The 14,509-nt window shown below is 47.8% G+C and overlaps 1 protein-coding gene across 8 annotated transcripts in view; it reads left to right on the plus strand.

The window, feature by feature from the left end:
- Window positions 1-13,587, plus strand: part of MSI2 (musashi RNA binding protein 2) — a 407,598-nt gene extending 394,011 nt beyond the window's left edge. For 3 of the 8 annotated variants that reach the window (XM_027519820.1, XM_027519823.1, XM_027519827.1), the window contains 3 exons: window positions 4,072-4,280; window positions 5,986-6,058; window positions 8,434-13,587. In XM_027519820.1, the coding sequence (XP_027375621.1) occupies window positions 4,072-4,280; window positions 5,986-6,027 (251 nt within the window). In that variant the 3' untranslated portion in view covers window positions 6,028-6,058; window positions 8,434-13,587. The remainder of the gene's footprint in view (window positions 1-4,071; window positions 4,281-5,985; window positions 6,059-8,433) is intronic. The other 5 variants (XM_027519824.1, XM_027519828.1, XM_027519825.1 and 2 more) reach the window with 4 other exon arrangements.
- Window positions 13,588-14,509: the final 922 nt, after the last annotated feature.

The following is a 14,509-nucleotide window of genomic DNA, read 5'->3' on the forward strand; positions in this document are numbered from 1 at the left end:
AGGTTTTCCTAAACCTGCATATGCTAACCTGCCTTGTTGGGCTCTGCATAGACAATTGTTTCAAAAACGGGTGTATTTGTTCTAAACATGATGAGTTACAGGCATTCCTCTTTTGCATTTTCGCCTCAGCTCACTGAGAGTCAAGGCTGAGTAGGGCAGGACTCACGTGTCTGTCATAGATGAGGACTCTGGTGGGTGAGGGGCTGACACCCACCCAGGCAGGTAGCTGGGGATCAGGGCTGGGGTCACATTGAGGTCTTCTGACTCCAAGTCCAGAGCTCCCTTTCTCTGCACCGTAGCTGCCTCCCTGAGCATACTGCTGCCTGGACCCAGAAAGCCCAGAGAATGCCTGGGGCACAGGGCAAGGAGAGATGCCTGCCCCGGATTAAACCGCTACTGTGGACGCTGCCCAGAGCGGCCGGTGGAGAAATGACCTTGCTCCCCCACCACGAGTCCCCAAACTGCTGCTTGGTGCAGAGCTTGCCCAAGGCCACTTAATGCTCACAGCTTCTGCTACAAAAACGCCAGGGTGTTTGCAAGACACTGTCCTCTTCTGGGACAGGAGTTATAACGTCCTTTTTATATCTCAGCACTATTTATTCAGCAGTACCTACTGAGACCTCTTCCTCCCTCCCTCCGCACACACACAAACACACACACCCTAGCTGAGCAGCCTTGAGGGACGTCCCATTCCCTCTTCCTGACCTGACCCTGGCCTGGAGCATTTCTCCCCTTAAAATGAGCCTGGAGGTGAGCTGCAAGGAGACAGCCCATTGAGAAGTGATTCAGGATAACTAGCACGGAAAGCACCCTCAGGTCAGGGGCTCGAGTCGTGCTCCCCCAGCCCCCACCTGCCTGCCTCTTCTCTCGAGGTCACAGCTTGGAGGGGAGGGGCTCCTCCTTTACTGTGTTGCCAGCTGGTGTGCAGGGTGAACGTCCCCAAAGAGGAAGATCACTGTGTCCCTCTTGCCTTCCCACCATCAAACAGCGCATGTTGGTGCCCCTCCCCTTTCTTTCTCAAACTGCTGAGCTGGGTAGTGCCCTCCCGGAGATGCATGGGTTCAGGACATAGGTTGGCTTGTTAACCCGCTTTCTGGAGCCCGAGTCCTCTGCCTACAGAGAAAGAGGGAATCATTGACCGAGGAGCCCAGTGACCCGGCTCCTCTATGCCCTCAGCCCTTGAGGATGCAGGTTCCACTATCCAGAGAAAAGGGACCAGCCCAGAACCAGGGGCTCCTGGCCTGCCGCCTGCATCCTAGGCGGGGAGCCAGGGCCCCATCTTTCAGCCCTGACTGGGGGGTGTCTGCAGGGTGACGGAGCTGGGGCTCAGGCGTGAAGAGGGCAAGTGTATAACTGTGCGAGACTTAGGGTTTTAGAGCTGCATTGTAACACAGCGCCTTCTCCACAGTGATTCTGGTGTCATTGGATGGAAGAGGATAGAAGAGGGGCGATGTAGGCGCAACTGGGAGACTCCCTTCAGGCCAGCTCTCCAGCTGCAGGCCTCCTGGGCTCACAGGATGGGGAGGCTAACAGGGGTGGGCCAAATACCACCAGCCCCCCGTCTTCTGAGTCTCTGGCGGGGCGTGTTTCTAGACAGCATCCTTCCGTGAGCATGCAGCCTCCTCTCTCCCAGGCTCCTTCCACTGGCTGGGTTAGTCTCTGGGTGGCCATCGCCCTGCTGGGAGGAGCCAAGATGGAGCTCACTCTCTCCTCCTTGGCTTCTAGATGAGCATGCCCACCCTGGATCCTCATCTAGCCAGAGGAGAAAGAAGTCAGAAAGCCTTTACCTTCCACTGTGACCCCACCTCCCACCCGTTACCCTGAAACAGAGCCGGCTGGTTACTCTATTGGTTCCTTGGTATAGGAGTGGGGTCAGCTGCCTGGGTGAACCGGGAGTCAGTGTCTGAGCGCTCTCTGCTTTCCCTGGCCTGGAAAAAGAAAGTGTGTGAGCCCAAGATAATGCCGTCTGTTGAATATCTCAGCTTGATTCTTGCTTCCGTGAGTGAGAAGGGCCAAATGTTATCTGCAAGTTTAATCTCCTGTATTCAAAAATCCTGTCCCCTCTGTCTGCCAGTGCACTCCCAAATCAGCCATTCACTTGCTCTGAGCCTCTGGGATTTTTTTTTTTTTTTTTCTCTCTCTTTAACCTGTGCTTTCCATCAGCCAGTTTCTTCCTTTCTTGGCACAGCTTCCTAGGGGCCTGACCTTGAAGCCTCCTGCCCCAGATGGCCTTCCCAGGAAGCAGCTTGACTTTTCTCTGCTGAGTTGGGAGCCCAGCCCTGCTTGGCTCATTCTCCTTTGCATCTTTGCATCCCGTCTCAGTCTCCCAGCAGCCTAGCTGGGGTACATCGTCGGTCTTTTTCCATCTTGGCGACTAGTCGGTAGCAATCAATCCAAGTTTGGCTCTTCAAGCCCCCCCACCCCCCACACACACACCCAGAGGTGAGGAGTTCCAGCCACAGGTGCCCAGGGCAATGTCATGGTCCAGAGAAGATTTGCAGATGTTTTCCCTGCTACCACTGAGGGCAGATGGGCCCAGGGCAGAGGGAAATGCCAAGGATAGGTAGGAGGGAGAAGGCTGTTGTGAGGAGCACCCCCTGGAATTCAAGGAAGTGCATGGAACCCGTATTGTCTGGTTCTTCAAGATGGACGAGTTGTAGTCCAGAACTGGCCAGCCCCAGATTCACCTTGAACTTCAAAAGTCAATGAGAAATTACTTTTACAGTATAAAAAATGTTTTTTGTTGTTGTTGTTCTATCATGGAAAATAAAAGATTTAAGCTACTAAAGGGGACTGAAGAAGAGACACAGTTAACCTGGTTGACAAGCTGTGGTCCTCGCTGGGGCGGGAACGATGGAACTTGGGGAGAGTAGAGGCGGGGGCCTGCGGCAGTGTCTCCTCACCCTGCCCCCTCCCCACCACCAATCCCTGAGGAACATGTGGGTGTGAAGTCTCGTTTCCTTGTAGCAAAGGCCCAGTCCTCGTTCTTCTTTCTGATAGTCTGGAGTCTATCTGAAGATAACCAGCAGAACGCAGGCTTTTCGGTCAGATACGCTTTCGTGATAATTTGGTTCAGTCAGTATGCTCTGAATTCATACTTCTTTGTCTTTTTTTTTTTAAACAAAAGGAAAAAAAAAAGTTTAAATCCCCCCCTTTCCTTCTACTGCAGGAGGTGAGTGTGTGGGTGTCCTGTAGCGTCATTGGCGTTCACCAGCTTTGGCCCAGAACCTCCAGATTCTCCATCCCCACCCCATCCCTCCCTCCATCCCCTGCTCTCCACCCCAAAAGGGAACCCTCTGCCACCATCATTACGGTTATGTTAAGATGCCCAAGTCTTCCATGACATATCCCATCCTCCGACCACGCTCAGTATTGACGACTTTCATTCAGGGATATAAACGGGAGGGGTGGGGAGGGAGGGAATAGCCAGTGGGGTGGGGGGAGTGGTGGGGGGAGGGAGAGCCGAAGATCTTTTTTGTCTTTTTTTTGTTGTCGTTTAAAACCAATTTGTCATTTAATGGATCCAAAAACAAGAAAAAAAGTGAAACGAAAAATTCCCTCCCCAAAGATTTTTTTTTTTCCTGGACACAAATTGCTTTGTTTCCTGTCACGTTTTAATATCAATATTAACACAATGTGTAGTCTAAAACTAGTTCCTTTGTAGTTTGCATGGGATGTGAATGCTGTCTCAACGTGCCCAAATCTAGACAAGACTGCATGAGCATCAATTCAGATGTGGAAAAAAAAAAAAAAAAAAAACCAACTCTCTCTCTCTCTCTTCCATATATCTCTCTATTTCTATTGTGATAATTTGGTGGGCAGTGAAGCACCCCGGTTGGTTGCCATACTGTGTTGAATGGTTGTTTTTTTTATTCTATCTCTTTTTGGAGCTCCGAGCTTCTTAGTAGTAGCCTGGGCTGAGTATTCTTGAGTCCCTGCTGATGTCTTCGCATGGCCTTGGTTGAGTGTTAGAAGTCGGGCCTCAGCTGTTCCTCCCGAGTGTCTGGCTTGTGGTGACCGGTGCATGCCTGGCTTCCGGCCTCATACCCAGCTCTATTCTCTGCACACCAGTCCTGAATAGCTACAGTGCTCAACCGAATTTTGGCGGGCCCGCTTCCCCGGCAGGCTCCAACCCGGCGCGGCCCGGAGGCTTCCCGGGGGCCAACAGCCCAGGACCCGTCGCCGACCTCTACGGCCCTGCCAGCCAGGACTCCGGAGTGGGGAATTACATAAGCGCCACCAGCCCTCAGCCGGGCTCAGGCTTCGGCCACGGCATCGCCGTAAGTACCTCCCCGCCCCTGCCCGCCCGCCTGTCTCCTGCGGCCCGCTGGGGGGTGGTGTGCCAGGGAAGCCCCCGAGCTGGCAGGCCAGGAGCGGGCACCGGGTCCCCCGCCACACCCACGTCCGTCACCCCTGGCTGCAGCTTCTCCCGTTAGACGTTTCCAGAGCCTCTGTGTGCGTGCCACAGGTGGAGTGGAAGGAGTGTGGGCAGGTCACTCCTGGGTCACGTTCAGCCCACTCAACCCTGAACCACATGTACAACCCATTGCATCCCTGGCTGCAAAACAAAAAGAAGTGTTCCTCCCTCGAAAGCTGGTGTGTGAGACTTTAAGGAAACAGGCTAAGGCAGCTGCTGGCTCGTAGTAGACCCCTGGGGTCAGCCCCTCTGCTTGATCCCAGCCTCCTGGAGATTCAGGGGGGCTGGGACCTTGGAGCTAGGGCCCCGTCCCCGTAGGATGACAGCCTGAGTCAGTAGAGTCCTGCCTGGGGTCCTGGGGCAGCACTGGGGCCTGGATCGTAGCGTGGGGTGCAAGTCCCGTCCCAGGAGATTTCCTCCACTAATGTTTCCTACAGTCTCCGGGTTCCAAGTAAGTCCCCCTTTGCATTCTTTAGCTCCGCCCGCCCCGAAGGCCAGGTGCATTTGACATTTGTAATGCTCTGTGGTTCTATAATCTGACTAATCCAGGCAATGGAAATTTGCTTAACAGATTTGCATGCTGTTTTCAGATTGTATTGTTCTTCCCCCTCGCGGTGTGTGTGAGCATGAATGTGCCTGAGCCCACTTGCTCGCTGTCCCTTCCATTGGGGAAACCGAAAATCGGCCAACCTCGCCATCTTGGAGACAGTTTGATTTTGAGCTAAGAGGGAAGTGTCTGCTGTCCCAGGTCACATCCCTGTGGGAGAGCCCTGCCTACCGGGCTGTGCTGGGGAGAACAAAGCAAGTGCAGACGATCAGAGCATCAGGGCGGCCAGTCTCTGCCCCTGGCATTGAAAGGTCGCCCCTGCAACCCACACACATGCACGCACACACCATCTCACACATTCACACACCACACACACACACACACACACACACACACGCCTTGCCTGGCCTGTGAAGTCCGGGTCCTTGTTGAATCCCACTCCAGAACCAGTATCACTTAGGCAGTAGTTTGGTGAGTTACACCCCCTCAGATCGGCTGTAACACCTAATCGAGAGCAGTAACTAGTCAACCTAGAGCTGCATCTGTTTCAGGGATCGTCTACCACTATGTCGGACATGGTCAGCACCCAGAAACACTGACCCTATCTGTTCACGAAAACCTGGGTCTCTGACCTGTGTGCTGTGATGGTTTCTGAAATAAGCAATGTCAAGTCACATTTGGTCTGCACGGGGCTGGCCTTCTCCCCAGCTGGAGCCGTCGGGGGCTGTCTGGGGCTCAGTGCAACAGTGCCCACCGTTGGTGGCACAAGCCCCCCTCTCCTCTCATCCACCTACTCCTGGGAATCTGGCTCTCAGTTTTCCTCTGGGTGAGCGGACAGGCCAGGGTCGGGAGTCAGGGCTTGGGAGGATATCATCCTAGCCCCTCATGGCACGGTGTCTCAGAATTACATATTCATGCTGGCAACCACAGTCTAGTCCTAGCGATAATTCCCTTTCCCAGAATATGACAGTCTGTTCCCATGTATAGCGTGCTGATGACCTTAACAATTGTGCAATTTTAGGGACCTTTGATTGCAACGGCCTTTACAAATGGATACCACTGAGCAGGTGCTTCCGTTGCCACCCCACTCTGAGGTATTGCCTTTTCTGCCACGTGTCTCGCCCGCCAGGCGTGTCCGTACATGTATGCGCCCTGGGCATGCAAGTACGCACGGGCCCTGGTCCCATCGCGTCAACGTCTCTCCCTCCTCTTTCTCCACCCCTTTCTGGGGGGTGGGGGGCAACAAGATCCAGCCTTTTAATATCTCATCCCTCCTCTGGCTTAAATCATGACCCCCATTTTTCTTCCACTGTCTTTTTTTTTTTTTTCCTTTGATTCTTTCGATCCTTTTTCTCTATCTTTCCCACCTCTCATCTTTCTCTGTCTTGAAATACGATCAAAAGTGTGGGAAACTGGAAGGAGATGCTGTGCTGTGCCCATCCCAGGGGGACAGAGGCAGAGAGATGTCGGACTTCTGCCAGGCTTGGGGGCAGAGGGTGCTAAGGGTTGCCAGGCCCTCTCAGCTCCCCAGAGCTCACTGGGCTCGGCCAGTGGGGTTCATGCAGTGAGACAGCAAGACTCCATCTTTCAGTGAAAAGAAAACATTTTTGCCAGTAACTACTGAGTAATTATCCAGATTACCGCACGAAAAGCAAATTAAATTAACGACATCACCTGCGTTACATGGATTTGGATCCCTGCCAGTTTCCTAACCTTTTAAACTGAGCTCAAGTTAATTAAACATTTTTTAAATCACTTTGATGGGGATATGGAAGGGGTGGAGTGGAGGAGAGGGGAGGTTGGGGCAGTCAGTGAGGGAGCCTCTTTCCACATTCTCATTGAAGACGGGTATCCCTCATTCTCCGGAACAGCACCAGGAAGGGAGAGGGGGTTCTCTCGTGGAAGCGCAGCGTGGCCCGTGTGAGCTAGCTGGTTTTGGGTCTTGAGACAAGAGTCTGTTTCTTCGGAAGAGAGAGTGCCACAGCTGAGGCCTGGGAGTGGATCCTGCTTACAAAATCCCAGCTGGGACATGAGCACTTGTCCCTCTGGGAGAAGCAAAGCTAAGATGGATTTGCCACTTTGGTTTGCAGTCAGCAGGACGCTCCTCTTGTCGAGGGTTGCTCCAGGCCCCCGAGCCAGCCAGGACCCAGTAATGCGGGCCCAACTGGGGGACCAGGTGGAGCCAAGCTCCGTACATCTCTTGGATTTCTCTAATATTGCTCTAAGGAATCACCTCGACTAACGCAACTGCCTCTCTTAACCCAATAAACCCCGTGTGTGAGTTCTCTTCACCCCCTCGCCTCCACTTCCCTTCCAGCACTGACCCAGCCATTGCTGGCCTGCCAGAGCCAGAGGCCACTAACAGTGTGAAGGAGAGCTACTCACGACTAATTCAACTGGGTTTAGGGGTCCCAGCAAAGCTAGGCTCCTCTGAGAGCAAGGCGGGCTGATGGACCCAAGAACGTGGGGGGCTGAAGGTGGCTCCCGCCCTTGTGGGGTCAGATGACACGGGGATCAGACAGCTGCCAGTGCCTCTTCCCTCCCTGCCGGGCGGTGCAGGGCTCCCTGCCGCCTCCGGCCCCACCCTCCTCTGCAGAGCTTCCCTGCGGGTGGAGGGAGGTGAGGCTGCTCGCAGCCCAGCCTCCCGCATCCAGCTTTAGGACTCGAAAGGATGGAACAGACTAGAGAGTGGAGCTAACCACTCGCCCCCTCCAAAATGATTAAGTGGGCCAGTTGAGTCACACGGCCTCCCCAAAACACATACACACAGTCTATGCCCAGCAGAGATGACCCTCAGCCCTTTAGCACCATCCCTGAAAGGAGGGGCCCTGGCTTCCAGTCAGTTCAGGGAGAATCAATCAACAAGTCTGTGAATCCTGGGCCTGTTCTCATTTCCTAGGACCAAAGCTGATTATTATTTGTTGTGTATGTTTTTACAAGCGTCCTGACCTTGAGTCTTTTGTATGTAATATGATTTTTTTAAGTAGAAATTTGCAGTTTTAGTTACGGACAGTCCTTAACGGGCATCTCCTAAAGGCAAACACTTTTAAACATTTAGTTTAATGTTTGAAAACAGACTCTTAACCAGAAAAGGCAGTGCTAGTCACTCTGCAGTTCACCGTTCCAGCTGCAAACCCAGCGTGACCACATCTGCTGACCCCAGTTTCCACCATTGCCTCAAGAACTCTACCATAGTGTATCGAATCAGCAAATTAGCAAGCCAGCAAAATGAGCTACAGAGCTGCCCTCTTTCTCCCCAGCATCAAGCTTGGCTCAGGCTGTGACCCCAGTCAGCTGTTATTAGCCTGGCCACTTTCAAACATCCTCAGTAGCCCAAAGTAGTCATACTCTGAAAATGCTGGTTAAAAAGTTCAGAGTAAACAGTATGCCTGCCTGACATTGCTTCTTTCTCCTCCCACCCCGACTTTGTGTTCTCTTCCGGACGTCCTCGACCTCCTGTGCCCTGCAGAGCATACCTGGATGTCCAGGCAAGACTGGGCGAAGTTTCTGAGTGGCCCTTTATTTAGGTGATGTCATCAGACCTGTTCCCCCACCAGCCTCACTCCCCGTCCCAACCAGAGATGGCTCACTTCGGATCGAGGGTTGACTGCATCTCATCATCTCACGAATCTGCTGTAATATAAGACAACAGCTTTTAAATGTGTATATATCCCATGATTTTGGTTTTGTTTTGTTTTTGTTTTTCTTGATGGTTTCCCTCCCTCTTCTCTCTTCCCTCTTCTCCTTTTAAATCTCTTTGAATCACATTTGGTAGTGATTTTGACTTAGTCCAGTAGTCATATAGCTTTAATATCTAGTTAAAAGCTAACCATAGTATAATTGTTATATTAAGGTATTATTTTTTTCTTAAAACAATTTTTTTTTTGGCTTGTTTAATTCTGTTCTCACTTTTCAAGGATGCTGAGATGGTAATATTACTCTGAATATTTTGGTATCAATTCTGAGACTGTATGAATTTTCAGGCAGAATTTGAGCACACACAGAGAAGCGAGGTTGTGAAGTGCCGAGCGGGAGGTGGGCATCAACTTTCTACTCTGCATTGTATAAGAAGTGAGATGGATGTAGTAGGCTAATGAACAGACTCTCTAGCGGTTCTTTTTTTGTGGCGTCTCTTTGTTAACCTAAGTATATCTATTTTCGGCAATAAGGTAAGGACGACAATGTTTTGCGTGTCCTCCTTTTCTATAAGTGCTTTTTTTCTGTTGAAAGAGGTGATATTATAAGGTTTTTTGCAATTGTGAATTCTAAAAAAGAAATGTTGTAAATACAATTCCATTAACTACATAGAAACTATTAAGAAAGAGAGAATCAAAAATATTTTTGTGAGGGAGTCGGTCCCAGGCAGTTTGATGCTCTGTGGGTGGAGGAGGGGAGGAATGGTAACCGAGTCAGTGACTGAGACGGATGAACACCCAGCTGCCAGGCCGACCCCAGGACAGGTTAGAACACTGTTTAGCTCCTCTTGTCTGTGTGATAGACCTAAGAACTGTATTAGTGTCATACCAGCATATTAACCTCTCGTCTGTGCACAGCTTCCAACGTTACCGTCTAGTTAGATTTTTATTTAAAATATGAAAAACTGCTTTTCCCAAGACGTTTTTTAAAAACAAAGCTACAATTTTAATATTTAACATATTTAATGTTTCAAAGCACACCAGGTTTGGCTTGGGTGGGGAGGGGTGGGGGGACATTCTTTTTCAGTCTTAATTTTTAAATATTTGATCATTTTCTATTGTCCAATCATTTCAGCACCTCCAAAGGTCCCTAGGACACTTTGCCTCTCTCCTCCCCCTGTCCCCCCAGCCGCCCCCCAGCTCCGGGGACCCATGGGCCAGGAGTGGATAAGCCTGCATTAATGAAATCTTTTCTCCATTCACTTTCTATTTACCAATTAGGAAAGCAACCTTTTGGTTTATATATTTTTTTTAATACCTCAGTGCTGCAAGTATCACCAGAGAGGCTATGAAAGAATTTTTTTTTAATTTATTGTAGATGTAAACAGAATTTTAAAAAGTAAAAAGTATAAACATCGCTGCACTGTGACTGGTGGGAAAAACTGACCGTTTCCTGTTTGCACATGTTTAACATTTGGCTGTTATAATATATGGTCCTCGGTTGGGGAAAGATACTTATGATGAAGGATATTTTTTAATTTAACTTTTTTTTAATATTGGTAATAGGTCGGCAACAGCAACTATAGAAGTACAACTCAATAGATGGCATTAAAACATATTGTAGTGTGGATATATATTTTTTTCTTTTTTAAAATGTGATATTGACGTTTTATTAATATTTTTTAAATTGTTACGTTTATAAATTTGGTACTTAAGGCACAGCCAGTATGAGACACTGAATGCGACATTTATTATAAAGAGCTGCTGCACTCCTATTTTTATAAATTTTACTAACAAAGTAGACTAATGTAGACATTCACAGACATGGTAGGGTAAAAGCATCTTCAAGCAAAAGGCTCCAAAATGCTAACTCAGAAAGAAAGAAAAAAAGCCTTTTTCAATTCTAATTAAACAGCAACATCTTTTTTTTTTTTTTTTAAATCATGTTCTTTGTTTTTTCCAATAAAATGTTAGGTTGTTTGGTGAAGGTTTGTTTTTTTGTTTGTTTTTCTTTCTTTCTTTTTTTATTTCCAAACAACCAGGTTAAGTAAAATGCTGGGCGCTTTTAAAATATCAAAACTTGTTCAAGTAATAAAATAACAAAATAGAAGTTTTATTTAAAAAAAAAGAAAAAAAAAAGAGACAATAAATTCCCAGAAATTCAGTGTCTAGACTAGGGAATTTAATTACTATTTTGTCCATGTTGGTGATGTACTGTACTAGCCTTCCTTTCTCTGCATCCCCCATCACCTCATAGAAGACTCTTTGTTGATCATTGTCTGTTAATACTGTATAAAATGGCTATCTTGTAAGCGTGCTGTCCTGGTACTAGTGTAGTGACTTTTTTTCTCCTCTTTCTTCTAGTACATATTGATAGGTATAACGTAATTAAGGTTTAAAAAAATTAGACATAGTTATTCAGATTTAGGACCAGTAAGGATAGAACTTTCTCTTATTTATGAAAAAAAAAATGCTAATAATTTTGGGGCAGTTTTTTCCTTTCATTTTTTTTTTTCAATTTCAAGTTTTCATTTTATTTTTGCTGATCTGATGTGGTTTCAACTAACCCAAGGTCTCACGATGTTCAGATGCCGGTAGACTCTACGGCGTTTTGTAGATTCCCACCCCACCCCCCCCAGCTGTGAAGGGGTGTGCCATACTACCTTAAATGCTAATGCTAGATATGCAAAACTGGATTTTTTTAATTTATTTTTTAAAAGAGGGAGGCATGGTATATTAAAATGATTTTACTAAGAGAAAAAAATATTTTTTTAAGAATGCTCAGAAGAAATTGATAATCTGTGTGAATATGTTTTAGATGTTTATAATACCTTTTGAAGAGACCCAGTAGCCCATAGCACAAATCTCGTGGAAATCTGATATGTTTTAATGTGGCTACCTAGGTTAAGGTTCACATTAGTCCCCCACTCATCTAGAAGTCCATTTTGAAAGATTTTTGTGAATTATTTTAGCACTGATGTTCAGCCTTGTCTTTGTGTCAGTTAAGCTCAATGGCGAACATGGGAACCACCTTCCGCCTTCCCTGGGGGAGAAACCCTCTTGGCTGATGGCTTTTCCCCGGAATCATAAAGCAGCCACCGGGTGACTTTCTGGCTTCTAGATCCATCTGCCTGGGGCCCCCAGACTCCTCTCCTCCCACTCGGGGGCGAGTGGGCACATAAGCTCCTGGACCGATTCCTGGTTCTCCCTGGACGTGGAGCTGACGGGGCTGACCGAGTTCTGGGTCTCCTCTCCAGGAGCTTGCACCCCTGGTCTGTGGCCTTCCTCACACCCACTGGGAAAACCAGACAGCCTCACTCTATCCCAGTCGTTCATGGGCTTGATTCAAACGACGTCCCAACAGGCCTTTGCGTTTCTCTCCTTCATAACCTTCATCTTAATTTGAACTCGTAGCTTGGACTTTAAGGTAGCATGGCTCTATTGCTGTCAATTTAATGTTTCACTGCACAGCAATTCACAGCCAGTGAATGTTACACACATCTTGCTAGACTAGTATAAAAATCATTGGGTAATTGTTGGTTCTAATGACCTGAAAGGTGTTCAGTTTTTGTTTTCAATTTTGTTTTGGTTTTGTTTCTTGGTTTTTTCTTTTCTTTTTTTTTTTTTTTTGTTTCTTTTTCATTTGGGGATTTTGGGGAAAAAAAAATTTTTTTTTTTTTGGTTCCAAATAGAAAAACAAAACCTATTTTGATCTTTAGTGCAAACGAGGGCTAGGGACTTAGCCACCACCGCCCACCCACACTGCTTCATTCTGCCATTCACTCACTGCAGCATAATCAAGAATAAAGCAATATAGTTTACTACATTTTTTTAATTGAAGGTCAGCCATGCTTTCTGTATTATATTGCATATGAAATTGTTTACAAAAGAAACACTAACTCATACTTCTCTCTATTGGTTGGGAGTGGCTCACAGGGACAGAGGGAGGCTGGGGAGTTGGGTGGGGAGGGAAGAATGTTTTTCTTTCTTGAATGTGCTTTGCAAGCCAGGCTATCTTCCAAGGAAGGCTGAAGCAGGGTTGGGGGTTGAGGGCGGGGGCAGAGGGACAGATGCAGGCAAGCACATGGAAGAGAGACACTGGCGGGCTCCCCCCACACCTCTCCACCCGGCCCCCCACTCCAAACAAAAAGAAGCAGAAGTCAGCTCAGCCCCGTCCTGAGCACAGACACTACCCAAGGAGACGCTGTACGTTAAGCAATACTTTAATACCGTAATGTTTGTTTTCTTTCTTTTTTTTAACCAAAAAAAAAAAAAAGTAAATAAACTAAAACAAAAATATATACATAAAAACCCACCCCTCTGGGGAAGCAACCTGAATCCAAACACTTGGCTATCAAATAATCAGAATGTATTGTCTCAGATAGGAGTTTTTTCCTAGGAGGCAGGGGCACGTGGGGGGCTGGGGATGGAGACTGAGAGACAAAAGTTTCCAGAGCCTTCCAGAAGGCTCTCTGCTACTGTATTCTGTACATACTGTACCATCCTCTGTGGAATCTGTGAGTGTCCTTTGAGTAGCGTGGGCTAGCCAATCTGCCGTTCATGGTGTGTTGTAAACTCGGAATTCCATATGTAATAGGATGCAAGTCTAAGCGTTTCATGTGGACATCAATGTATCTAAATAAAACTTTCCCTAGCACTGTGGCTGACCTCACCCTTACTTTTATACTTTAGTATGAAACTGATGACAACTTTGGTAGTGAGTATTTTTTTTATATATATACATATATATGTATCTATATATATATATATCTCAAGCATCTTTCAGGTCTTTGTGTGTGGCTTTCTTAAAGCCCTGTTGTAAAAAATTACTATGTGGATGGCAGTCTCTCACATCACAGATGTGGAAAGTATAATTTTATATTTGTATTTTCAAATAAATAAGTTTGTGAAAGGTTTCCATCCTCTACTGTGGTCCAGAAATCAATGTGTTTGTCTGACAAAAATAAAATAAAATAAACTGTTTTGAACAGAGTTGTTTGATGTTCTTTCACGTATGGATGGGAAGACCCTCTGGAGTAGGAAATGGCAACCCATTCCAGTATTCTTGCCTGGAAAATTCCATAGACAGAGGAGCCTGGTGGGCTCCAGTCCATGGGGCCACATAGAGTTGGACACTACTGAGTAACTGAACAATACAAAACAATACCCATGTGGAGGAGGGCTCAGTGGGAGAGCGGAGCTGGGGATTGGGGAGGGGAGGGTGTCACTGGTCACACCTGCCTCCTGTCACCCTGATCTTGGGTGGCCTCAGCCTGCAACTGCTTGAAGCAAGGCCTAGATTGCCAGCCAGAGACTGAGGCCAGGTCACGGTGGTGAGAGCGCCGGATCCTATCCACTACACCCAATGGTCAGTGACAAGGGCCCTGGCCCTTCGGCTTTGCTGAAAAGAATTTCCACAAAGATGGAAGGTAGTGTAGCAAGTATAGTATTTATCAAGAGGAGAAACACACACAGTACATTTGGGTAGACACACGAGTGGACTCCAGGAGAGTGAGCCTCTGAGTCGCATCCTCATGGCAGTTTGAATTACTATTGTTGCAGGAAGGGGGACCCCTTCAGGGCCCGAAACTGGGTTCTTATCTAGCACCCGGAAATGAATTGCCCGAGGAGACACATGCGCTGACAAGGCAAGAGATTGTATTGGGAAAGGGCACCCGGGTGGAGAGCAGTAGGGTAAGGGAACCCAGGAGAACAGCTCTCCCACGTGGCTCGGTTTTATGGTGATGGGATTAGTTTCTGGGTTGTCCTTAGCCAATCATTCCGACTCAGGGTCCTTCCTGGTGGTGCAGCCTTGTTCAGCCAAGATGGATGCCAGAGAGAAGGATTCTGGGAGGTGAATGGACAGGTGGTGTCTCCTTTTAACCTTTCCCGAACTCTTCCAGTTGGTGG

This window comes from Bos indicus x Bos taurus, chromosome 19 (assembly GCF_003369695.1).
Source record: "Bos indicus x Bos taurus breed Angus x Brahman F1 hybrid chromosome 19, Bos_hybrid_MaternalHap_v2.0, whole genome shotgun sequence".
NCBI lineage: Eukaryota > Metazoa > Chordata > Mammalia > Artiodactyla > Bovidae > Bos > Bos indicus x Bos taurus.